The following is a 24,177-nucleotide window of genomic DNA, read 5'->3' on the forward strand; positions in this document are numbered from 1 at the left end:
ACAGATAATGCACCGCACTCGCTGTGTTGAGTCTTGAGATTTATTTGTTTGTTTTAGTTTTTCCTCATAATGGGCAAGGTGTCATTTATCAAAAGTCACCTGTGAAGCTCCAAAAAGCTCATTGACACAGATTATACAGAACTAAACATGTTGCTCCCTCGTGTGGTTGTTCAGTGAAATGCAAGATGAGTTCAAATAAATATTGTATGGCGCCCTGAGCTTCATTTATTTTGCACTTAATAATGACTGTTAATATACCTTCAAACTATGAACAGTTTCCATTGAATAATGACAATTATGCAAAAAAAAAAAACATTTATTATTGAAAATGTAAAGAAATTTTTAGCTATACTAAATTCACCATTCAGAGACTGTAGGAGCAAATTTTAAATTATGTTATAATCAACATCAGATCAAGTGTTTGGTATGAGGAGTTCAGCAGCGTAAGGGGGCCACCTGGTGGCCCGGGGACTATGGCTGCCACTTAAAACTTATTTATTGCTATTATTTTAAATTAATCTATTAACATTTTAAGGCTATTCTAAAGCACTACTTTTGCTCCCAAAATCAAAAGCATTCATTGTATGCCACAAAAAGTGCATGAGAAAAATAAACGAAATGAACCCCTCAGTATAGACATATTTCAGGGTAAAATTCCTGAAAATTCTACAAGTTGTGAAAGTTAAATTTGTCAAATATAAGACTAATCTAGAAATACATAAACATCGGGCTCATTTCAGGCTTGGGTGCAACACCAATGAGAAAAAAAAAATTCTATTATCGACTTTATTATTAATTGTGTGTAATATTTGTTTTTCCACATGCAATATTAAGGTTACCTATAAAGTTAAATGTGCTTAAAACATGCAGCAGAAAAACAGACACGACTGGTTGCATAAAGTTTGCTTATTAATCTCAGCCACAGCACTAATCAGTAGGATGTACATCCGCAACATTATGGTCAAAACATTTTCTCAAATGTAAAACAACCTGTCCCACTACTTAGGGTGCATTCAGTTCCGCAGTGTAAAAAACTGAAGATGGCTGTCTCGTCTGTTGGCTCATTATTAGCATCTTATACTCTGTTTCTTTGTTAATAAACCTTACAGAGTTTTCAAACGCCAGGTTAACATCTTCACTTTAAATTCTTTCCAAAATTATATAATCTCCACTTTTGAACGCGTTTAGAAACTTATGACAATATCTTGGAGGTAGTTTTCCCGTGCTTTATATTGGCTTTGTGTATAAGCAAAGTTTTGACTCCTCCAATATTTGCAGTATGTCCATAAATGTAACTCCAACCCAACACGAGGCTGAAAGCATTACTGGTGCCATAAACTGTCAGATGCAGACAGTCAGATGATGTCTTTTTTTATTACAACTCCAGAATTGCTTTAAGTCCATCTGATGCTTTTCTCTGGAAAGTTTCCCTCTAACTAAACATTACACAAATTAAATTAAAAACTTAGATCAGTCTGTTTTGTTTTCCAGCATATGTTCTGCAAGTGAAGGTGGAAATGGAGCTGGAGATCCAGCAGTACGAGAAGGCTAAAGCAGTGCGGGAGGAGCAGCTTGATCGTCTAACCCAGATCTGCCAAGAACAAGCTGTAAGTTCTCACTTAGTTCATCTCTCTTATGTTGTTTTGTAGCAGCGTGAAACCAGCAGAGGGCAGCAAAATGCCACACGAGAGAAACTATTACACAGCTGGGCAAAATGTATACAAACAAGAAAAAAAATTACACTATGGTCGTGACATCTGTTTGAAGGTGCTCTATATTTTATAATTAATTATTCTTTTTTATCACATTTGGAAAGTCTGCAAATAATATAACCTTCTGTTTAAAAAGTATTTACTTTCTTGCAGATTTCTTTTTTTTTTGTCACTCTGAAATGTTTCAGACAAATCAAACATGTTTTGATAAGAAATAAAGCTAAGAAAGCCCAATATAAAAAGCAGTGTAATGAAAAACATATAAACCAACGAACCAAGAGAAAATATCAGGAGGCAAACCCTCTCTCATAGCACTGTAAATAAATTATTTGGGCTGAGAAACATCCCTTGTCACTGTTTGCAGTAAAAAAAAAATAAAAGCTAAAATTCCTCATATGTTCTCTTTTTCCTTTGATTTTCTTCCTTACAGTTTGAAATCAGACAGCTGAGGGCCCACCTCGCCCAGCAGGATCTGGATCTGGTAGCAGAGCGTGAAGCCGCCATGCAGATCCACCATATGTGGGGGAAAGACAGCAGCAGCTTCCAGGAGGTGGACGGGTTAGCAGCGGGGGCCTCTGACCATCACAGACCAGCCAATGTTAGGGCGCCTCGGGGGGCTGCAGGTAACCCGCCCAAAACATCCAGCTGTGGTTTATTACTGACAACTAAAGGAGGAGGAAAGATGGTCATTCACCAATAAATGGTGGAGAAATTGAATATCTTGAAAGGAGCTAAAGGTTTAATTGTAAAGTTTGGGGTGGACAGTAAACAAGCAGCAAAAAAATATGTAATACCACAAAAAGGGTTGCAAATAACTTATTTGAAACATTAGAAAGATTCACTTCTTTGTTATTTGTTTGTGATTCTTTTGTTCTCAAATAAATCAGAGCCTTTAAAACTGTCTGCTGAGACAAAATGGTAAAAAAAAAAAAAATGTGGGGAAGATTTTGTGAAACAATCTGTGACAATAAATTCAGTGTGTCCTTATAAAGATAGACATGCATATAAACTATGTTAACAATTGAAAGCCATAAAGCAAAAAAGAACTAAGTCAGTTCACCCTAGAAAACCTCCAAGACACCATTAGTTTCTGCAAATGTTCCTTCCAAACCGATGGACCTTTTAAATCTTTTAAATTAGACATGAACAATAGTTCTCTTGGGCTTTCTAGAGGTCTTTTAGAAGACGTTTTCCCTCCAGGCCTTCTTCCTGATTCTGACAATACAGTCCCAATAAAAAGATTACTCCGTGTTTTATATATCAGGACACAATGATTATGATCTGGCCTTATGTATTTCCGGAATTATTTCAAACTAATCTAAGTTGTCCAAAAAAAGCACAGCACATTCAAAACTGTCATTACGTAAGGGCAAAATTGAAAAGGAGCTTTAAAAAAATGAGTAGACACTATGATTCAAAGTCTTGTTGAGACACCTTTAGCAGTGACCCTTCATAGCAGACACTTCTGGTTTCTTTATCTAATTGTACTGTAATGAACCGTAATATTTAACATGCTAACTCTGAAATCTGAAAATAATTTTTTTTTTTCTACTTTCTCTCAGAAGTGCATGTTCAGAATTGTCAAGCATATCAACTCCTGAAAATTCACCACTCTGTTAAATGTTTCTAATGTTCAGTTTGTTGAACTGACTATCAGCAGCACTTGTCATAAAGTCGTTGCTGATGTGTTTCCTTCTTGTTATCAGCAAACTGCCCAAACTCCTGCTCTCATCGGTGTGGTCACACTGCTAATCATCTGTTAATTAGTAGTTTAAACACCAGCATTAGGCTGCTACTGCTCCTCCTAAATCCTATGGAAGCTTAGAGGGTGTTCGTATTTTTCCACCCACAGCTTTTCTGTTTGTGCTTAATTTTTATTTGATATAAAACAGCATTGTGGAATCTATTGTGTGCTTTTTGTACACTTCAGGTCAGATTTGAGCAATGTTAAAAACTTGTTAAGATGCCATGATCTTTTATGTCTGGCGACATAAAAGCGCAGAACTGATATTAGTACTGCCTCTGCATATTGTCCAACATATAATTTAACAGAACAATTTGTCTAGTTGACTTTAAAAAGAATACTTGACAATTTGGCCCGCTGGAGGCAACAAAATTAGCAAATGAAGACAAGAATTTGCAGAAAATGTAGCACGACTTCCTTTATCCTCCACAGAATAAACATTCATCAAACCGTGTAAGGGTGTTGGTGTCCTCGGAATAAATCTTTTCACCTTCCTCATCAAAATTCTGGTGCCACGCCTGCACTATACATCACATAGTGAGCCAGAGCCTGGTCTATAAACCTCTCACACAGAGACGGCTCATAACTCAGAGGACACAGAACACTGTCTGTACAGGTGATGTCAGGGGCTCACAACACCGAAGCATTTTCTTTATCGGCGTTATAAATCACAGCGTGAAACAGACTGCATGTTTGAAGTCGAACTGCATTTCAGCTGGGCTCGAAAGTCTCACACTCAAGTGGTATTGATCATTCGGGGAATGGTGTCTGTCGCTGTTTGGACTGAACAATGAGGACAGACTCATAAAAATAAAACCCCAGGCATAAATCAATGTACTGTGGAGTCGGGCATATTAACAGTTATGCAGAGAGACGTTTCCAAAAACTTATATTTGTAAAATCCAAATGTGTCACAAATTTATCTGAAATTATTGTTTTTTGGATTAGAAATGTTTAGGAATTTATGTCAGTTACTTACTGTTTTTGTTGAATAATTTAATTTGATTTCATACATTTTACATTTAAATTTATCTGCAACAGAAATTAATCATTAAATTAAGTTTAAAAATTTCAATGTAATTGCAGTATCTATATCGCTTTGTTATACTATACAACTGCATAGTGAGCCATTAATTACAATGTAATACAGAGTTTGCTTTTGATAGCTTAGTTGTTTTGAATTTGGTTTAATTTTATTTGCTTAACATATTTAAAACAAAAAGAAAACCTTCATTATCAATAAGCAAATATTCCATGGGCTCACCTGTAAAAGGTTGCATAAAACATATTGTTAACTAGTTATTACACAGAAAGATATAGATAACGTTAATATTAAACATCTAACAATTGTGTACTATTCCAAGTGTTTACTCATGCATTTTATTTATTATTTACTACTTATTTGTTACCACAGCTCCATTTTAATAATCCTCAGAGGTTGTATTATCATAAATGAGGATTTGGGGAATAATTTTCTTCTTTCTTATGCAACTTACACTGATTTTGTGTTTTACCGTTATAATTTATAACTACTGTAGTGTACACTATATTTACGCTGGGATGAGTTTTATCCTCCTTTTTTTCCTATTTTCAGATCATCATGGTCAGGATGACATGAATAACTACATCAGCCAGTACTACAGCGAGCCAAGCAGCGGTATCAGCAAACCAAAACTGTGGTTTTGTAGGCTATTTGTTCTCTTTGAAGTTTTTCACATTTTGTCACATTGCAACTGCTGGTACACAAAACTGGGGTTTCAATGGATAGCGCAACAACAAGCAGTCCATAATTGTTAAACAGGAACATAGCTCAAACTTTTGTCCAACCGTCTTAGGAAAATCAGACAGAAAGCTTCTATTCACAGACATGAATCTACTGTGAATAGATGGCGACCCTAAACTTCCTCTGTGGTTTAGGGTCGTTATTCCACTGGGAGAACTTTTACAGTTTCTTATAGGTCTCTGTCCAGGATTTAGCTCTCCCTACTATCCAATCAATCTGTTCATTTTTAGAGTCCCTGGTTAATAAAGGTATCCCCGCAGCATGAGGCTGCCACTACCATGTTTTAAGGTGGGAATTTAGTGTCAAGTGTGATTTTTGCTGTTAACTTCTGCATGTTGGACCAAAAAGTTAAATTCTTGTCAAATTTGATTAAAGCATCTTCTTCCACTTTCCTTGTTAGTCACAACCCTATTTAGTCACTAATGTGCTCTAACAAACCCCTGAGGTCTTCATAGAACAGCTCTGCTCATGTTTTGACTAAATTGTACACAGGTGGAGCCTATTTTACTAATTAGGTTACTTTTAAAGACAACAGTTTCAACTGCATTTTATTTAGCGGCATCAAAGTAAAGGGGAGTGAATATAAAGGTCTAAGTCTTTTTATTTGTGAAGATTTTTGATATTTTTTCCTGTTCTTTCACTTCACAATTATGCCTTCGTTTAGTTTTGAGTCGTATAAACTCTCAAAACTAAAGTTTGTTGAAGTTTGTTGGTGTAATGTGACAAAAGATGACAAAGTTCAAAAGTGCACAAATGTTTTTGTAGGAACCATCAGCAAGATCACTTCATTCCAAGGTTGTTTTATTAAAAAATATATTTTTGCAGATATGGGTATCCCAGACCCAGCCCGTGTCATCACCACGGCAGCGATAGATGTCCATCTGCCCAACAACCCCAGCCAGCTTCCCTCTACCTTAGTGAGCGCCGACGCGGCGCCGTCCAGCCGACTGCAGCGCACCAGCAGCTCTGTGAGCGAGGTGTCCACCACCGCCGTGTCCCGCAGCAGCTTCAGCGCCCGTCAGCACAGCATCAGCAGCCACACACTGGGCTCCAGCATGGACTGCAGCTCCACGGTGCGCGAGGCCTCCACCTCCACGGACTACAGCGACCAGCGCTGCTACCCGCCACCGTACAGCAGCCCGCTGGCCCTGGGCCCCCAGCCGCGAGGGAGTCCCAGCGCCGTGGTGCAGGAGCTGCTCTACTCGCTTTCTGAGGACTCCTGTCTCACTCAGAAGGGCTTGGACCCCGTTAATCTAAAACCGCCCAGTCCGACTGGTTCCACCAAAACCAGCCCAGAGCTGGAGCGCAGACTGAACATTTATAACAAGAGGAACCAAGAGAGCCGGATCGGGCTTCACGGCAAGCCTGTTATCCACGTGCAGGGTAACGAGCCTCTGCTTGAGGAGAAATACAGGATGATGGGATCAGTGGAGACTTCAGTCAACCGTCTGTCAGAAGCGTAGGACTTCACAGACCAACTATCGAGGCTTACTCGTCAGATCAAATGCAAAAAAAAAAAACTCAACTACCCTTGACAAGTCACTGGCACATGAACTCTGCCTTTAATCCTCTTTATATTGCTGGGACTTAAGAGGATGAACTCACCACAAGGGGCACTGATAAAATATAGACGGATTATTCATCAGGCTACACTTTTCAGGAATTGACAATTTCTTACTTTTCCTAACACAAACCAGCAGCGCCAACAAGGTCTGGAATCCCCCCCCCCCAAAAGAAAAAAAAAACCTGCTTGTGCAGACAAGTTTGCTTTTCATGTTCTTTTTCTTTTTTTAGAAAATGAAGAGGGGAAGACGATGGTGCTGAGGGCTTAACGTTATTATTATTACACTTTAGAGCTCTCCAAATAATCTTGTCTCGTTACATCATCTGGAAACAGGCAGCAGTGTCTAAGTCAGCATCTCCAAATTCATTAACAGTCCTTCTCGATGGACTCCTGCAGGGCAAAATATTATCATCTCAACTTCTATTCTTTAACTTTCTACATTTTTATCTACAGTCAGAGTTAAAGGAATTTTATCTTTGGACTTTTAAAATGTCAGATGATTTGTAATTACTCCAGGTGCCATGACTGGAAGCTGTCCAGCCCCAGTTTAATAAGATTATTCAAGATTTTGCCAATCCACATTAAGGTATTTAAAACCCTCCAGGTTTCATGTAAGCTTAAATAAATGTTTTTTTTTTCTTTGTTTTACATAGTTTTGTGTAAATATTCACAAATGGGAATGACTGTCTCACAAAAGAGCAAGAAATGTGAGAGTTTAAATAAAGTGCAAAAAAAAAATAATGATAGCATGAACCTTTAAGATTTGTGACCACATTGGAAACTTTCTAAACGTTTCTCTGATCAAGGTAAAGCAATGAACTTAATAAACTTAATAAAAATCAAAACATGGCAAATTCATAGATGTTTTGAACTATGTGTTTAATACACTGCTTTTCAAAAGCATCTCTTTACTTACTGTACATTTCCTTTGAGACATCTTACATGTAAAATTCAGACATCCCAAAGTACTGTTCCAAGACTAAATACAATTTACATGTACTACAGAAAGCAAAAAGATGCAATCAGAGGTTATTCATAAACCATCTGATATCTGCAGCCTACGTCAAAACTGGAATTTAACGAATAATGAGATTTTGTAGAACACCAACATACAGCTTCAAAAACGTGTTAAGACAGTGACTGTTTCCTGTGGTTGCTCTCTTAATTATACCATCTGTACGACAAAGCGCTGGTTCGATTCCCCTCACTTGCTCAGAGCTTCCGTCATCTCAGGAACAGCCTTCAGAGAAAAACAGATGAAATTACTTGTGTGTCGTTATCAGCGGCATTATTTCGATAATGTTCATCAATGTTCTCTAATAAACCTCTTAGGCCTTCAAAGAAGAGATTAAAATTCTAAATAATGAATTCTGTCTAGTATGTATGTGACTTCTGAGGGGAGATTATTGCAGTGCATTTAACTTATGGGGTATCAGAGGAAAAGAGGTTGGAGAAAAGAAAAGCTAATAAATAAAACTACTTTTCATCAACTTTTCACCCCCCCATAATAATGCACTACTTTATCTTGACCCGTCCAATGAAATCTCAACATAATCCTGCAGTTTGTGGTTGCAGTGTCACAAAATGCGGAGAAGTTTAAGAGGTATGAATCCTTTTGCATGATGCTACTGACTTAAGCGATAAATATGCATGCTAATTTATTCACATGCCTCCGCATTTGACTCGAGCAGCGTCTGAGGAGAATCATCAGTCACTGCCCGAGTTCCTGCAGGGTATCAATGTCCATTTAGGAAAAAAGTAGAGAGCCCATCCATTTTAATCAGTTATCTGAGGAGTGATCACATGTAAGATGATCTCACCCAGCAGGTCACAACTCTGCTGCCACCAGCTTATTCCTAATCACTCCTACAGAGTTTGTCAGGACACCTGGGCTGCTCAGCCACTACTGCAGGGCTAAATAAAACATGACCAACAGGACACACATGAAAATATAACCTGCTAGCCTTTCACAGACGGCACTGGATTCCAGTGTTAGTCATGCCAACGCGCCTGGCTCGATATCCCCGAGCACCAACTTGACACAAGAACGCAACTGAGCGTATAAGAGGTCTGGCAAGTCGAAGCTCAGAACGCCAACCGAGGCCAACTCTTATCCGGCTATTGATCAGTTTTGATATCTCCTGAGATGCTAATGTGGTCTCCTCATGGCAGCACGCACCAGCCAGAACCCTCCTTAGATTAATTCAAGAGCTTAATAATTCAGCAGTTGCACATTTCCATTAGGTGGAATAAGGCATCTTGCAAAATTTATAAGTTAGGAAACAAATGTTATATTCTGACTGTTATTCTGGACTAAAATCTAATAAAACACTGGGTTTGCCATACCTTAGTACGAGTTTGTTTTGCTCATAGACACTCACCTTAAAAAGATCCGCCACAAGGCCATAGTCAGCCACCTGGAAAATGGGAGCTTCGGGGTCTTTGTTGATGGCAACAATAGTCTAAAAGGGAAAACAATAATATATTAGAAACGCCTGAAATTTGTGTAAAACACCACTAGTGCTGGCTTAACTAAATGAGGCATGAAGGCACAGGAAAGCAGAAAAATGGATTTATAAAAATAAAATCTGTCTTTGTCCTCCAACTTTACCTTACTGTCTTTCATTCCAGCCAGGTGTTGGATCGCTCCAGAGATTCCAACTGCAATGTACAAGTCCTAAGAAATGAAACACGAATAGAGGTTAGTTGTGACTAAACACAGCTAAACCAGCACAGAAAACCCAGGTCAGATGTTTAATGAAACCTGCAACAAAGTTTTTCACTACCACAGATAAAGTCGTTGGCACCGGTGGTAAAGACATGTGAAAAAAAGATATAAAACCAATGCATTTTCATTGCAGCAGCATTTAACAAACTCGTCAGTTGCACAAATAATGATGCCTATCAATGCTATACAACCACACTTTGCTTAAAAAAAAACAACAGCACCTGGTGGTGTTTTATATACATACAGAGAGGGAAGAATCACAAATTCGTCTCTAATCAAGAGAGATAATACATAGCTTTGTGTTGAGTTGGTCATAAGTTTAGTAAAATTATCCTGTTGAAAGACCCACTAACAACCTTTGTTTCAATCAACTGATAGTATTGACCAGATTTTATTCTTTAAGACATTCCAGTGTATCAAATAATCTATGATGTTAATCACTGTATTTTCCAGAGCCTTTAGAAAGGATCCCCCAGCATGATATATTCTCAACCGTACTTAGCAGTGAGCATGACTTGCTTTGCTAAGCTAAATATTGGTGTCATCTGACAACAAAGATTGGTCACCAAGGCAAATATTGGTCACTGGAGACTTGGTAACCAATATTTCACACTCACACTTTATTTTGTCATTCTCTTAAACTGTCTGTACTATACTGAAAAATAGTGAACAATGTGAATTACAAATTATATAATCTTAAACATCCTAATCTTCAAAAACAATGTTGCATTCATTTTCAAGGGATTTTTTTTTTTTGGAACACCAAAATGAAATGAATACTCTGAAGCTAAAAGGTAAAACTTTACAAATTCATTTAGACACTTTTCTACATATTTTTCCTAAAAGGTGCCAAAGACCTGAACTATACAGTGAATGTTCCAACTGAGGATTCAGAGGAAGTACAGTACCCATTAATGATCTAATGCAAACTGAAAGAAAAAAAAAATGATGAAAACGACACGTCTGAGGCTCTGGTTAGACATCCACTCCATTCTGCTCTAATGGATCAGCTAAATCACTTAGCGCCGCTAAATGTGCCAGTAGGCACATTTCAAAGGAGCCTAATGTGTGGATAATCATAGCTGGGGTATCCTGGCTGAATCATAATAGGAAGTTAAGCTTTTCAAAAGGAGCAGCCATCGCTATCTCACTGAATTGTTGTGTAGAGGATGGCAGACGATTCTCACAGTAAAGTGTACAACATTAATGCTGCAGCTGAGCTTAAGATCTGCTCAAATTTTAAAGAAGAAAACAACTTCATCTCTTAACTATAAGTTAGTCAATTTTCCAATGCTCCCTTCATTTGTTGATCAAGTGTTTTCCACTAATATTCAACTGATGTAAGGTTGAACATACGGGTGCTACGATCTTGCCAGTCTGTCCAACTTGCATGTCATTAGGGACGAACCCAGCATCCACTGCAGCTCTGGATGCACCAACTGCAATAAAACAACAGCAGATTTATATTTTAATCAATCAGCACAACTATAACAAATGAACCCTCATATTTCTCATCGTACCAGCAGCGTTCAATTTGTCAGCAAGGTCGTAAAGCAGTTTGAAATTCTCTCCGCTCTTCAAGCCTCTTCCTAGAAAAATAACAGCTCAACATTAGGTGCTTGGAGACTTTCTTTTTTTTTTTGTGCTACCCATTATTAACAGTGATAAATTCATTTTGAGATCTTGAGTCAAAGATGGGTGGGTTCATACCTCCTGACACCACAACCTTTGCACTCGTCAGCTCAGGACGGTCGCTCTTTGTCAAATTTTGCTCGAGCCACTCAGAAACTCCAGCAGGAGGAGTAGAAGCAACTGCAAATCAGAACGGCGACAATCAGTACAAGCAAGACAGGATTTTGCTCGTCTTGCTCGTACTGGTATAGCTTGCTTTGTTTTCTTTTAAGGCTGTACTCAAACACAGAAGGCTGAATCTTTAACACCTTCTACTGATGCAGCACTTCCTCCCTCTGCTGAAGTTGCTTCGAACGCCGTCCCTCGGACAGTGAAGACCTTGACCGCCTCGTTACATTTCACCGTGCTGAGAGCGTTTCCTGTACCAAGATATATTTCACTTCAGAACTAAACCACAAAACAAAGCTAAATCAACAAAAAAAGGGCAAAAATTTATCATTTAAAAAGAAATCCAATTCAGAACAATAATTTGTAGTGGTCTACTTAAGGTTGTCATACCTGCATAAATAGTCCTGACAAACGTATCTGGAGATTTGATTTCAATAATATCTGAAACTGGGGCAACATCCAACTTGGCAGCAACTCTGGGAAGCAGATTCTATTGAATGAAGCAATGAGAGTATGGCTATAGGTAATACATGACTGATCAGAGACGGAGGCAAAGAATTCTGGGTGTAGCAGGATTTTACCTTTCCAAAAGCAGATGCACCAGCACAGATATGAGTAAAGTTGAACTGCTTTTGTGTTTCCAAGATAAGGGGAGTCAACTCCTCTGCAAACCAAACAGAAAAACATCTGATCATATTAAAATTAAACCTCAGACTGCAGGTTTAATTTGCAGTCTGTTTATATTCACCTATAAATTACTGGCCAAGGTATCCAACAACAAGCTCTCTGTGCTTTGTTTAAAAAAAATAGATTTCATCATAACTTGAATGATGTCCTAGCTTTGAAAGTGTACTAATGTTGAAAATGTATTTAAATACCAACATTATAATAAGAACAACTTGTTCAATAAATGTATTATGAACAACATACCTGGCAAGGCACCTTTGTAAGAGTCATGTTGAGCCACCAGAATCTTCTTCACACCCTGCACTTTACTGATCTCCTCTACAACCTCAAAAGAAAGAAAAATTATGTTGGTTAACAATCAAGGGCTTGCATTAGTGATGGTATAGTTACATTTATTATTAATCTTTAATGGCCAACAAAATTAACAGACGTAGACTTGATGCTTTGAAAGGTGTGGGATCATGAATAAACCTGTTTCAGAGCAAGTTTTGTTTATAACAAATTGCTGTACATATAGTTTTAGCGAGAAAAAAAAACGTTTAGCAGCAGAAATACTTCTTACCTTTGCACAGTTCGTTCCTGCAACCAGACAAGACACATCTCCACCCAGCTTACCGGCAGCAGTGATGGCATTGAGAGTAATGGGGGTCAACTTGTCATTGTTGTGTTCTGCAACAACCAAGGTGCTCTGAAACCTCTGGATGAGGCCAGTCTGTTGGAAAATACAGATCAATCACCATGTGTGGCCGCAGGCTGTGAATGAACAGAGCTGACAGGTGGGACGGAGATCGGGGGCTGTCAGCTCTACAATACCAGTTTGGTATTCAAACACAACATACATACATAATATTTCTGACTCAAAATATTGGGCCAGAAAAAAAAGCTTAAAAATATAAATTAGGAATGGGGCAATATATAATTGGTAACCATTTTTGTATTTTGTGTAAATAATGTCAAACTGTGTTCCATTTACTCAAATTTATCACACCACTAAAATCCTTTACCAGCCCATGACATTTTGTGGAAACAAGACTGTACAAACTAGTGTTGGGACAGTCAACATGGAACATTATGATGGCAGGTAAATAATCTCTAGACAAGCCACAGACAGGATATTACCAGCCGAATCTAGACATGATGAGTGTGACACGATACGAAAAGACATTCAGAGAAAGTACAGAACAAAATAAAAAGCAGACGCACAGTTTTATTCTCTCATTTAAATGCTAATAAAATTAAAGACAGGTCTAGCTTCATATTAAAGTACATTTTATTCAGCTGAACAATGAAAAAGAGAGTAAGCATACATTTCAACAATTTAATAATATTATAGAATTTTAGAGGAACCTTATAGTTTCAGTGAGCTTAAACATTTACATTAGCATGATGTTAATTTCCAAATTACAGCTGTGTTGTTTACATAAACTGTTAAGGTATCAATTCTAGGGACGATTTTAAGATAAAGTAAAATATAATGTGTAACAGTGCTAAATATTAAACTACAATATATTTCATAATAGTATGACTATGTTTGTCATTGACAAAGTTGGAGTTTGGTAACTAACATTACGAGGTTTCATAAGAGCTAAGCTAGCGATGCAAACACAAAAAGAAAACTGACTGAAACAAAACCTTAAACTTCAGCTATTGTAGTGTCTAACATGCAGATAATAATTGATGCAACATTAGAAGTGACCTGATGCATATGCAGACTCACTGAGCAAAGTAATTGCTCAATGAGTCCAACCGAATGAGCTAACCAGTTAGCATCAACAACAAAAACACTTTAGGAATATATAGCTTCGGGAACCTTAAACACCTAAAACGAAGCAACGCATAATAGATCTGTAAAACTCTTACCAGATTCCGCAGAGATGATTTGTTTAAAACTCTGTTCATAATGGACACCTGAGGTTTCGTTTGGATGCAGCGGAGGGATATATCTGCTAGTGGACTTTATGCAAGGACGTTTGTAGGGAAATCTCGCGATAGAATCCCGAGAATCTTTCGGAGAGCTTGGCTACATTTCTCCATGTTGCCTCATAACTGTAATTTTTTTTTATTAAATTTTTTTTAAAGCTTAGATAAGTTGGCTAAATAATGTTTGTTTTGTTTCAATGTTTCAATAAAAAGAGCTATACACACACGCGCGCGCACCCCCACACACGCACGCCCCCCCCCCCAGCCACACACACATTTTTATATAAAAAATTCCTTATTTAAAATTTGACACTACTGTGCAAGCAAGTAATTTTTTACTCTACAAAAAAGGTAACTGTTGTACTATTTACTATATTTTACTATTTAAAATAAAGACATTTCTCTATTTCTTTTTCTGACCATTTCAAATAAATATATTAATATACAGAATGTATTTATTCTAAGGCACCAGCACCCCTCCCGACCCCACTAGGGACAGGGGTGTAAAGAAATTTAATGGATGGATATTTATTCTATCTAATTATATTAGATAGAATAGTAGAATAGCACAACCTAAAAAAAAAACAAATAAATATTTTTTCCCTCTGAAGATTGATATGTACTTGAGTATTGCCTGCATTATGTGTGTAGCTCTATCTCACATTATTTTACATTGGTGTTAGCTTAAAAAAAGCCATAAAACTGTGCAAGATCTTAATGAACTTCAAATTTAGTTATCAACTTTTTCATTTTAAATTTCAATCATCGCACCAAGTATCCTAGGGACTTTGTGTTTAAACTCACATTTTTAAGATGTTGATTTTCTATAATTGTGGCAATGTGAAAATTTTTCCAGTAGAGGTCGCCCCACAGCGGTGTGACTCAATATATGCAATACACTCACCAAAATAAAGAACAAAGTAATAACAAATACAAATAAAAAAAGGTTAAAATATAAAAGGAGATAATGAGCACAGCCAAATAAGAAAAATACACATTTTTATTCAGAAATGGTTTTAGTGTAAGATGCTATCATTAGTAACATTTACTTTATGGACTCTTTCCAATATGCTGGCTACAGGTGAAAGAAATAACCAATAGCTAAAAATAAACTGGTAATGATGAAGATCATAGAGCAAATTTCAGTAAACAAATGTGGCCTGTTAAAGCAAATAAATGTGGCACCAACCGATATATTTAACAAAAAAAAAGTGTATTTTAAGTAACAGGTTCCAACTTGCACATTTGAAGAAGAGTGGTTAGCAAGCACTGCCAGCAGAGAGCAACATAAACAGACTCAAAGCCTGCCCACAGAAAACAACGAGCAGGGGGTCCAAGCGGAGATTTGCATATGGCACCCTCTCCCCGGACCTACACAGGTCCTGGTTCCTGCAGACGTCACTGGTCGATGGTCTTTGTTTTCTCTCCACCTCCCGGAGGAGGAATACAAGTTTATCCTGCAGCCAGGGACGGGACGGTCGGGCTCCTCCGCCGCTGCTCTCCTCCGTCCGTGGGCGTGCAACTCGACTTTCTGTCCTGTATGGTGGACGTCTTGCTCAACACTTCTTTCTTGGATGATATGGGGGATCGTTCAAAAAGTAAGATAGGCTACTTTCATTTTGAGGAACATTTACTGTTTATGTCTATTTTAACCCATTTGAAATGGGATTTCTCAATCTTTTTTATATATATAAATACAGCGAAAGTAACACTTGGGGAAAACACATGGATTGCCATGTAATTATTCATATAAGATAAAAATCTGCGAAATAACCTTGCATGATATGATCAATAATATTTGGCTTCTGCGTCTACAATATTGTAACGCCGCAGCTAATGCTGATGGAACGGCGTTCATGCTTGTTTTGCATTAGTTTCTTATAGATTAAAGTGGATCCAACATGCATTCCATTAAAGTTTCACATTAATGTGTTTCCTTTTCATAGAGAAGTCGGGAATCGCAATGTGCGTGGGGTGTGGAAGTCAGATACACGACCAGTACATCCTGAGAGTTTCCCCGGACCTGGAGTGGCATGCAGCCTGCCTCAAGTGTGCAGAGTGCAACCAGTATCTGGATGAGACGTGCACTTGCTTCGTCCGGGACGGAAAGACTTACTGTAAAAGAGATTATGCAAGGTAGAGAAGGCCACTGTGGAAGTTTGTGAAATTTATTATTATTAATATTAATTATAATAATAACAACAACAACAAAGACGAGAAGCACGCAATAGGTTTCGATAATTGGGCTCATTTGAACATGCTGAGAAAGCATCGAGCTATTCAATAACAAATCCACATCTTTCTGTGTCTTTCTCAGATTGTTTGGCATCAAATGTGCAAAATGTGACTTGGGCTTCTGCAGCAGCGACCTGGTGATGAGGGCCCGAGGCAATGTGTATCACATGGAGTGTTTTCGGTGCTCGGTGTGCAGCCGACACCTCCTGCCGGGGGATGAGTTCTCGCTGCGGGACGGCGAGCTTCTGTGTCAGGCCGATCACGGCTTGTTGGTGGATCGGTCCTCTGCAGGAAGCCCGCTGAGTCCCGGGAACATTCACACCAGACCGCTGCACATTGCTGGTATACAGTAGTTATTATTATGATTACGATGATGATGATTATTATTATTCCAAATTCATTTTATTTTTATTTTTAATAAATTAATTAATTTTATTTTTAGTTTTTATTTTTTCAACACATTGCAAATTTGTTGCTCGAATTATTTCGTTTTTAAACGTCTTTCCCTTTAGATTCCATTTCGGTCCGGCACCCACCTCACCACCGGAACCACGTCCACAAGCAGTCCGAAAAGACCACCCGTGTCCGGACGGTGCTCAACGAGAAGCAGCTGCACACGCTGCGGACATGCTACAACGCCAACCCGAGGCCGGACGCCCTGATGAAGGAGCAGCTGGTGGAGATGACCGGCCTGAGCCCCAGGGTGATCCGGGTCTGGTTCCAGAACAAGCGCTGCAAGGACAAGAAGAAGTCCATTCTGATGAAGCAGCTTCAGCAACAGCAGCAGAGCGACAAAACCGTACGTGACGTGCAGTTCTTGATTCTTAAAACTTTATCAAGAAGAGCAACACTGTAACTACTTCTTGATACAAAGAGAATTAGATAATAATAGGATAATGTTTGCATGTCTTGTTTGTAACAACAACAATGATAATATTGATTAGGGCCTAGTAGTTAAAATGTTATAAGACACATTTTGGAGACATAAAGGGGTATCTAAATTAATAATTAAGAATAAATAAAAAATATATGCTAAATGACATTTTTTAATTAAATTTCGGTGGGGTTTTTTTTCATAGAGTGCATGTTTGCGTTCTTCCTTTCCTAATGAAAGTGCTCTGTTCTGCAGTGATATTTATTTATTTTAGATTCGTTTGATAGATTGTGAATTATACGTTTTCCCTAACTGTGCAAGATCTTCATGAACTATTTTCATTCCCTGCCAGAATCTGCAGGGCCTGACAGGCACTCCTCTGGTGGCTGGGAGTCCGATCCGGCACGACAACGCCGTGCAGGGGAATCCAGTGGAGGTGCAGACCTACCAGCCTCCCTGGAAAAGCCTCAGCGACTTTGCCCTGCAGACCGACTTGGACCAGCCTGCTTTCCAGCAACTGGTGGGCTACATTTGCATTCATAAGAGTGCTTTAAAATGCATGCAAAACACACAGCTGCAGTTGCATGAAAAGAAAGAAAGGAAGAAACTGTAGCATATGCATTATAACCCAGGAACAGATTTTGTAGCATTAAAAAAAAAAAAAAAAAAAAAAAAACGCCTAAAAAAAACTCATGCTGTGGTTTTAGTAGATAATCTTGCAATTTAGGAAAAAGAGAAACGGACAAAAAATTTAAAAAAATGTTTGACCTTAATTATAAACTCCTAACCAAAATAAAAAATCACAATATGATATCATTTTTCACGTGACTGATCCAGGCTCTTTCGCCCATAGGTTTCTTTCTCTGAGTCGGGCTCTTTGGGAAACTCCTCGGGCAGCGACGTGACCTCCCTGTCGTCTCAACTACCGGACACACCGAACAGCATGGTTCCGAGTCCCGTCGACACGTGAGGAGGCGTCGGGGTCAGCTGGAGGGCCCCCTTCCCCAACACCCGAAGCTCTCAGCCTCACCATCCAATCAAGGAAGCGCAAAAAGACCCCGTTGACATTACATGGACCAGGATGGATTATGCTGCAGGATAGATTCGCGCAGGTCCAAACTGGGAGGACTGGAAGTCTGACTGCATCCTGGATACACAGCTGTAGATGAACACGAGGGGCTTTCCACCTGTAAAGAAAAGCAAAACAAAACAAAACAAGAAACAAAATCGTGCCAATAGCTACCTGGATATACTGGGAAGAATGTGATGGGATTCAAGCACATAAAGCCCATGCTGGACGCCTGAACGTCAACGATTCCAGTATGTTTGTCAGAAAAATGCAACCTGTGTAGATGTGCATGACCTATAAGTTTCACTAGACTGTTGTAAATTATTGGATCAGATGAAAGAGGTGCACCTCTCGCCTTTCTTATAGTAAAATAAGTTATTATTATTTATTATGAAGGCAAACATAACTGATCTTATAAATAAAACAATTGCTTACTGCATGCATAATCAATTTGTCAATTAATAAGTTAAAATATATATATATAATTTATTTTCCTTGAAGAAAAGTGGACAAAATGAATGCTGGTGTCAGAGCAGGTCAAACTAAACAAAAAAAAAAATCAATGTTTTGATATGTAAATTGCCTATGAAAAGTGAAGCTTGCGGGAATTAGAAGAGTTTGGTTTCTTAATTTAAAAAGTTATGGGGATGACGTCATCCATAGTAAGGGTGTTCCTTAGCGACGACTGCAACCTTTGTGTTTTGGTGAAATTAGACAGATTTTAGCTGAAATTATGTCGAAGTCAATTTCTAAACACAACACCGATTTTGAAGAATTCTCAAGACGTTCCATTTATGCCAATAACGCAAGCAATTTGAAGAAAAAGCTAAATAATAATTTTTTAAAAAGAGTTATAAATAGAAATCAAAGCTGAATTGTCTTTGTGAATTGTGAATATAAAAAAGAGCAAATAATTTGCTGAATGTTCTAACCGTGATATGTGCGGATAATAAACAGACGGACAAATAATAACAATAATAGTTATTCCTATAAAGCAAACTACTTTTTCCTTTCATAAACAATTTATCAAATAAGACACTAAGTTACTTTTTAGTTGAAAATGGGGTCAAATTAATTAGTTGTGCGTGTCAGAGGAAGTATCCCATCGGCTCCAAATTTAGGACAAGCCTCAGAGATCTTACCTTTTGATATCGTTTATGAACAGCGACATTTGATAGTGTTTGAAGAGTTTGTTCAGAAAAGTGTTAAGAAAAAATCAGTAAAACTGGGAATGATGCTGCACGTCTGCGAAACGTAGACCATGATTGCAGAAAAATGGTGCAAGATGTAAAAAAGAGAAATGAACCGGTAATAACCTCGCGTAACCTGTTTAAATTTGGAAGTAGGCCTATAGGCCCTTTTAGGTTTCCAACCGCAGAAAGATTTTATTTTTTTTTATTTTTTTTTAGGGATTCTGGAGATCAATTAATTTCATAACAACTAAAGTTTGCTGAAAACGTTAACTGAAAATAAAATGCGTGCACCAGCCCCTAATAAGATTAATATATTATGAAGCGAATCGTTGAAATGGCAGAAAGTTTGCAGCTGGAAATATAAAAGGCTGCTGCAAAGTAACAAAGTTGGCTTCGGGTTTGGCTTTGACATATTTTTATAACCGATGTAATCTGCTTATGGTTTCTGAGCCAAGTGGATCAGTGACTGATCGTTGACAAGATATTATTAAGCTTTTGCCCCGTGTCATGGGTCAGCGAATCAGACACAATAGGTTGCGGCTGCTCTGTCGCTGGTGTGCTTTAGGGGTTTTGGATGTTTACGTTGGCTCTCTTTTCTAACATAACGGCCCTTTGCAGCCAGGTTCAAAGCAAACTGTACACGAGATTGCTGAAGTGATATAAAGACACGTTGGCTTCTACTTGGACAACAGCAATAGTACCATAGGCTGCAAGAGTTGAGGCCTGTATTGTTGGACTGCAAGTCTAGACGGTGTTCAGGCAGCGGCGGCCCCTTATCTGCATCTGGCATCACCTGTAAGGGATCCACTGAGTGGACTCTGAGCTAAACGCGCCGGAGCGCAGCGCTGAGGGGACTCCCATGCAGCCTGCGGACGCATCCCGGCGTGTCTTCAGTTTATTTTCATTCCAGCAGGAATCCTGAGCGACAAATAGCCGCTGGACAGGAGAGCAAGCGGGTCAAGCCGGGACTGACACACTACACCTCAGCAATTTGTTGAGGAGGATCGGCTTTTATCAGCCAGGGAAAAGGAGCCCCATTGAAATTTATATATAAATTTAAAAAAAAGCCCAAAACAAAAATAAATAACCCCCCCCCCCCCCCCCCCCCCCCCCAACTACACTAAATATGCCAAAGATTTCAATGCAGCAATAGCTCATCTTCCAAAGAAAATACACATTCGTAAAATATTAGATAACGTAGAAAAAAAATTTCACATACAAACCATAAACTTTTGAGATAGCCTATGCGTTTAGGCAATTTATCATTTGAACATTTAACAGGCCCCAGATTTCAGCATTACTGATTTAAAGCAAACTTGAAAGAGCTGGAAGATGGTACCACTTTCTCAGCGGGGAAAATAAGAGGCTCAGTTTGAATGTTTAGATCCCTACATTTCTCAAATACACATTCTGGCACATTTATTCCGCTCTGGGAAAAACAAGAGATTACTGAATTTAAAAAAAAAAAAAAATCAACATTACATGCATGACAGTCACTTCATTCCTGTAGTCGTGCACAAGCACATATTCTACTTACTGAGGGACTGATTAGGTTATTATCTGGACCCAGACCGGTGGAGAGCATGCCAAGACACATGGCAGTTATGACTGAAAATCAGGCTTAGTCTACCAAAATTATTTTTATTTCAAATCTGAGAAAAATGTCAGTTGCTCTTTACTCAAATACACCCTTTCAAATGGCAAAATCAGAAAAGATAAAAATCTTTCATATGTGTATCATTTGCAAAGTTGTGCGTATCCATCTATCCATCTATGGAGGTGCTTCTTGTGTTTAAAATAAATCAGAGAACCAAGTGGACAGATAGTATTTTGAATAACTTTATTAACTGAAATATATTAGCTCGTAAATGACTCCTTGAACAACATGAAAACAATGATGACAAATTATGAAATTAAACATAAATCGTAAACATTTTCTGTATAACAGTATGACTGGCAACATAAAGACTCAGATTCTTGTGATACAAAAACAAATAAATTAACAGAAACAGTACAGAAAGTAATTGGCAAATTATAAATAACAGTATAAGAAAATGTTTTTTCCCCAACTAATCACACAACAGGAAGAGGTGGATTCAAATGAAATGTTCAAACAGTAAATGAATTATCTGAAGAGCAAATGCCTATTTTTTTTAACGTAGTGCAGAAAATAACTTAAAAATAAGTTATTTAGACTAATACTACATACATATTAACTTGTAAATTGCTCCCACAAGCAGAAGAACAATGTCATTACACTGTAAAAACCTCACATATCTTTCAAATGAACCATCAACTTTCAAATGACACAACAAACCATTCTGAGTCTATATCCAATAAATTAACAGAAACCGTACTACTAAAAATGACCGGCAAATTCTAAATAACTAAATTTATCCTATTTCTATGAATTGCACAAACAAAATGGATTGAAACGACTCAGCAGTAAACTGACTAGTTGAATAAAGTAACGAGTATCTGTGAGCAGTATTTATGCTTATACAACACACTTGTCATCTTGTAAGTTCCTCCTGTCAACAATTAATACCTTGCAATACAAAGAGATGAAAAAAAAAATATAGTGGAGTAGTTAACGCATAAGTAACCACCAAAATACAACAAATTAACAGACAGCACTGATGAGAATGCTTGGCAACCTGTATATTACAGTATAGTTAAATGTCTATTAACTGTGCAACAGAAACAAATGAATGCAAAACAACTTAAACCGTAAACGGACTATAGTAAAGTGTTCAAACTGTAAAGAACAAATAAGACATTTTGTGCAAATTCTCTTTTGCATCAACAAGATTTCCAAGAAATCAAAATGGATGCAACATATAAGGCTTCGACATATTTACATTTGACAAAGTCTAAAGATAAATCTCTGAATGAAAAGACTGTCACCAAGAAATTACCCTTTGCAACTGTGCTTTTTTTAATTCGGAGGACAGAGTTCAACTCCATCACTCCTCCTGCTTCTTGAGGAAAAACTGCAAGGCTGAGTCCCACTGATCTCTTGGAAAGCGGTAGGACAGCAGGCAGTCATTCTGCAGACATCGGGTAGCTGCACAGGGAAAAACGGACAATCATTTATACGCAGCGCCTGACAGAAATCCTTACTCTGTTAGAGTAGAATTTCTCCAAATAAAGGGACAAAATGTCCCGTTTAAAAAAGACACAACCTGGAAGAAACTCAACAGTATTGTCTTAATAGAATAACTTACCGCTCTTATATATCTTAGTCTCCGAGTCTTTCTCATTTGGAACACAGTCCTAGGAAAAATGAGAAGATCTATAAGTGAGGATGCAATTACAATTTATGAAAAAATGTAATTACTTTTCTTAATTACACAACATAAGCAAATGAAGTACAACTATATGAAGGAAACGGTAAAGGTGATGTGACAGTTCCATCTCACTTTGATTTACTCAGCTATCCAGGATTAAGTTGCTCCACTCGGAGGAATGTTGCTGAGCTTAACACGGTTGAGGGCAACGGGGCAAGACGCCATGCATTATTGGTTTGTTTGAAAGAAATGACAATGGCTTGTCTCCCTTTGAATGGAAGTTAATCGGTGTTTAAACAGCAGTGGCTGCAGCGTGGCGAGGAGGGCTTGTTGTCAGAGGAAGATGAAGGAGAAGAGATGTTTGCTGGGAGTTGAACCAGTGGCAGGTAAATCCACCGTGAAGGAATCCATTAGTCTTGGTAAAAGCCTGCCTGCTGCAGATTCACCGGTGGCTCAGACCGCCGCTTGTCAATTAGCTAATGGACTGCTAATGTGATTGAATTGTGAGAGGTGTGTGAATTAACCTAATTTCGATAGCTTATTTAAATACAAGATGCTCAGAGTCAACAGCAGGTTGGATGAATATATTATCAGTCAATTTTTGTCTGAAAACATCTGATAACATTGCATGACTTTTACGGTTCTTTTTTTTTTTTTTTTTTACCTGAATGAAAGTAGCCAGCAGCACGCAGCTCATCTCCTGCTGCAGGATCGCCTTGTTGTGAGAGTTGTTGTAACAGGCCGAGATGAGGGTCGGAAACAACACTCTTATAAGACGTGGGTGGCTGAAGTACTGGAAGGGCAGCTGACAAAGTTTCTGCAGAACGCTGGGCTGGCGGCCAGACTGCACTATCACCTGGAACACACAACAAGCGAGTAGTCAGTCACTAAAACCCGTCAGTGGCACTGCTGGTTGTAAATCAGCACCCGCCGCCCCTCCCACACGTAAATCTGCCACTAAAACAACACACAAACAGCCATTAGGAGGAGACCTGCGGGGCAGAGCCTCCCACTGCACAATTACAGACTATAAAAAAAAAAAAAAAAAACAATGGTGGGGATGTTTTTGCAGAATGTCAACAGTATGAGCAGAGCAACAGGGGGAAAATTTGAAGCGCAAACTGATGTTGTCATTAGCAATTCAAACTTAACTTTCAAGTCTTGTCTTAAGCTTCAAAGCACAGAGTCGGTGTAGGAGTTAAACTTGGGTTAAGAGGGCATTCACAGTGCAACCCGGGCATGAAGGGGTGGAGCTGGAGGTGAAAGATGTGGTGTGCAAACTTCTACCAAGAACTTCCACAAAGGAGCAAAGCCATTGACAGCACTGCAGCTCCGCTCAGTTTTTCTCCGTTTTGTGTGAAGCTTTGACCCACCAACGAATTTTTGATAATTTGGATTTCTCTTTAGGAATTGCAACCTAAGACGGTATGAGAAAAGTACTAAAAATATTTATGTTTTACAATTTTGACAATGTCGTCATTATGAGGGGGCAGCTGCTGCCAACAGGCTTTTCCTATTATTTTACAACAAAACTCAAAACCATTAAGCTGACATTTTAAATATTGGATTAATTTAGCA

At 38.4% G+C, this 24,177-nt stretch overlaps 4 protein-coding genes across 10 annotated transcripts in view; 2 read left to right on the plus strand and 2 right to left on the minus strand.

Moving 5' to 3' along the window:
* The window catches only part of tmem266 (transmembrane protein 266), a 31,314-nt gene extending 23,268 nt beyond the window's left edge, over positions 1 to 8,046 (plus strand). The window contains exons 8-11 of one of the 2 annotated variants that reach the window (XM_023345939.1): positions 1,492 to 1,607; positions 2,143 to 2,335; positions 5,051 to 5,140; positions 6,065 to 8,046. In XM_023345939.1, coding sequence (XP_023201707.1) covers positions 1,492 to 1,607; positions 2,143 to 2,335; positions 5,051 to 5,140; positions 6,065 to 6,702 — 1,037 coding nt within the window. In that variant the 3' untranslated portion in view covers positions 6,703 to 8,046. The remainder of the gene's footprint in view (positions 1 to 1,491; positions 1,608 to 2,142; positions 2,336 to 5,050; positions 5,141 to 6,064) is intronic. The other variant, XM_005798230.2, reaches the window with a different exon arrangement.
* On the minus strand, positions 7,666 to 13,999 carry etfa (electron transfer flavoprotein alpha subunit). Its single transcript, XM_005798229.2, has 12 exons — positions 13,879 to 13,999; positions 12,581 to 12,730; positions 12,262 to 12,343; positions 11,913 to 11,995; positions 11,722 to 11,821; positions 11,472 to 11,582; positions 11,242 to 11,343; positions 11,052 to 11,120; positions 10,888 to 10,970; positions 9,415 to 9,480; positions 9,185 to 9,265; positions 7,666 to 8,043 (listed from the first exon to the last, which is right to left on the minus strand). The coding sequence occupies exons 1-12, from the start codon at positions 13,915 to 13,917 to the stop codon at positions 8,008 to 8,010; spliced, it is 1,002 nt and encodes a 333-aa protein (XP_005798286.1). The 5' UTR covers positions 13,918 to 13,999; the 3' UTR covers positions 7,666 to 8,007.
* Positions 14,000 to 15,335: 1,336 nt separating this feature from the next.
* LOC102229919 (insulin gene enhancer protein ISL-2A-like) lies at positions 15,336 to 18,464 on the plus strand. Its single transcript, XM_005798228.2, has 6 exons — positions 15,336 to 15,536; positions 15,885 to 16,074; positions 16,256 to 16,515; positions 16,686 to 16,972; positions 17,400 to 17,567; positions 17,901 to 18,464. Exons 1-6 carry the CDS (start codon positions 15,347 to 15,349, stop codon positions 18,015 to 18,017), a joined length of 1,212 nt encoding a protein of 403 aa, XP_005798285.2. The 5' UTR covers positions 15,336 to 15,346; the 3' UTR covers positions 18,018 to 18,464.
* A 2,670-nt stretch (positions 18,465 to 21,134) lies between these two features.
* The window catches only part of scaper (S-phase cyclin A associated protein in the ER), a 64,936-nt gene continuing 61,893 nt past the window's right edge, over positions 21,135 to 24,177 (minus strand). For all 6 annotated transcript variants that reach the window (XM_023347296.1, XM_023347292.1, XM_023347304.1 and 3 more), the window contains 3 exons: positions 23,264 to 23,455; positions 22,537 to 22,585; positions 21,135 to 22,376 (listed from right to left, as the gene is read on the minus strand). In XM_023347296.1, coding sequence (XP_023203064.1) covers positions 22,276 to 22,376; positions 22,537 to 22,585; positions 23,264 to 23,455 — 342 coding nt within the window. In that variant the 3' untranslated portion in view covers positions 21,135 to 22,275. The remainder of the gene's footprint in view (positions 22,377 to 22,536; positions 22,586 to 23,263; positions 23,456 to 24,177) is intronic.

This window comes from Xiphophorus maculatus, chromosome 2, assembly GCF_002775205.1.
Source record: "Xiphophorus maculatus strain JP 163 A chromosome 2, X_maculatus-5.0-male, whole genome shotgun sequence".
NCBI classification, from domain to species: domain Eukaryota; kingdom Metazoa; phylum Chordata; class Actinopteri; order Cyprinodontiformes; family Poeciliidae; genus Xiphophorus; species Xiphophorus maculatus.

Bases quoted from the DNA above. Each gene is read 5' to 3' on its own strand.
- etfa (XM_005798229.2), bottom strand. From the start codon at position 13,917: ATGAACAGAGTTTTAAACAAATCATCTCTGCGGAATCTG. The intron at 11,121-11,241 runs GTATGAACCCAC...TTATTTTTCTAG, and splicing joins AAAGGTTGTGGTGTCAGGAG to GAAGAGGCTTGAAGAGCGGA. The intron at 9,266-9,414 runs GTAAAGTTGGAG...TTTCCCTTTTAG, and splicing joins CTGGAATGAAAGACAGTAAG to ACTATTGTTGCCATCAACAA.
- LOC102229919 (XM_005798228.2), top strand. From the start codon at position 15,347: ATGGTCTTTGTTTTCTCTCCACCTCCCGGAGGAGGAATACAAGTTTAT. The intron at 15,537-15,884 runs GTAAGATAGGCT...TCCTTTTCATAG, and splicing joins TATGGGGGATCGTTCAAAAA to AGAAGTCGGGAATCGCAATG. The intron at 16,973-17,399 runs GTACGTGACGTG...ATTCCCTGCCAG, and splicing joins AGCAGCAGAGCGACAAAACC to AATCTGCAGGGCCTGACAGG.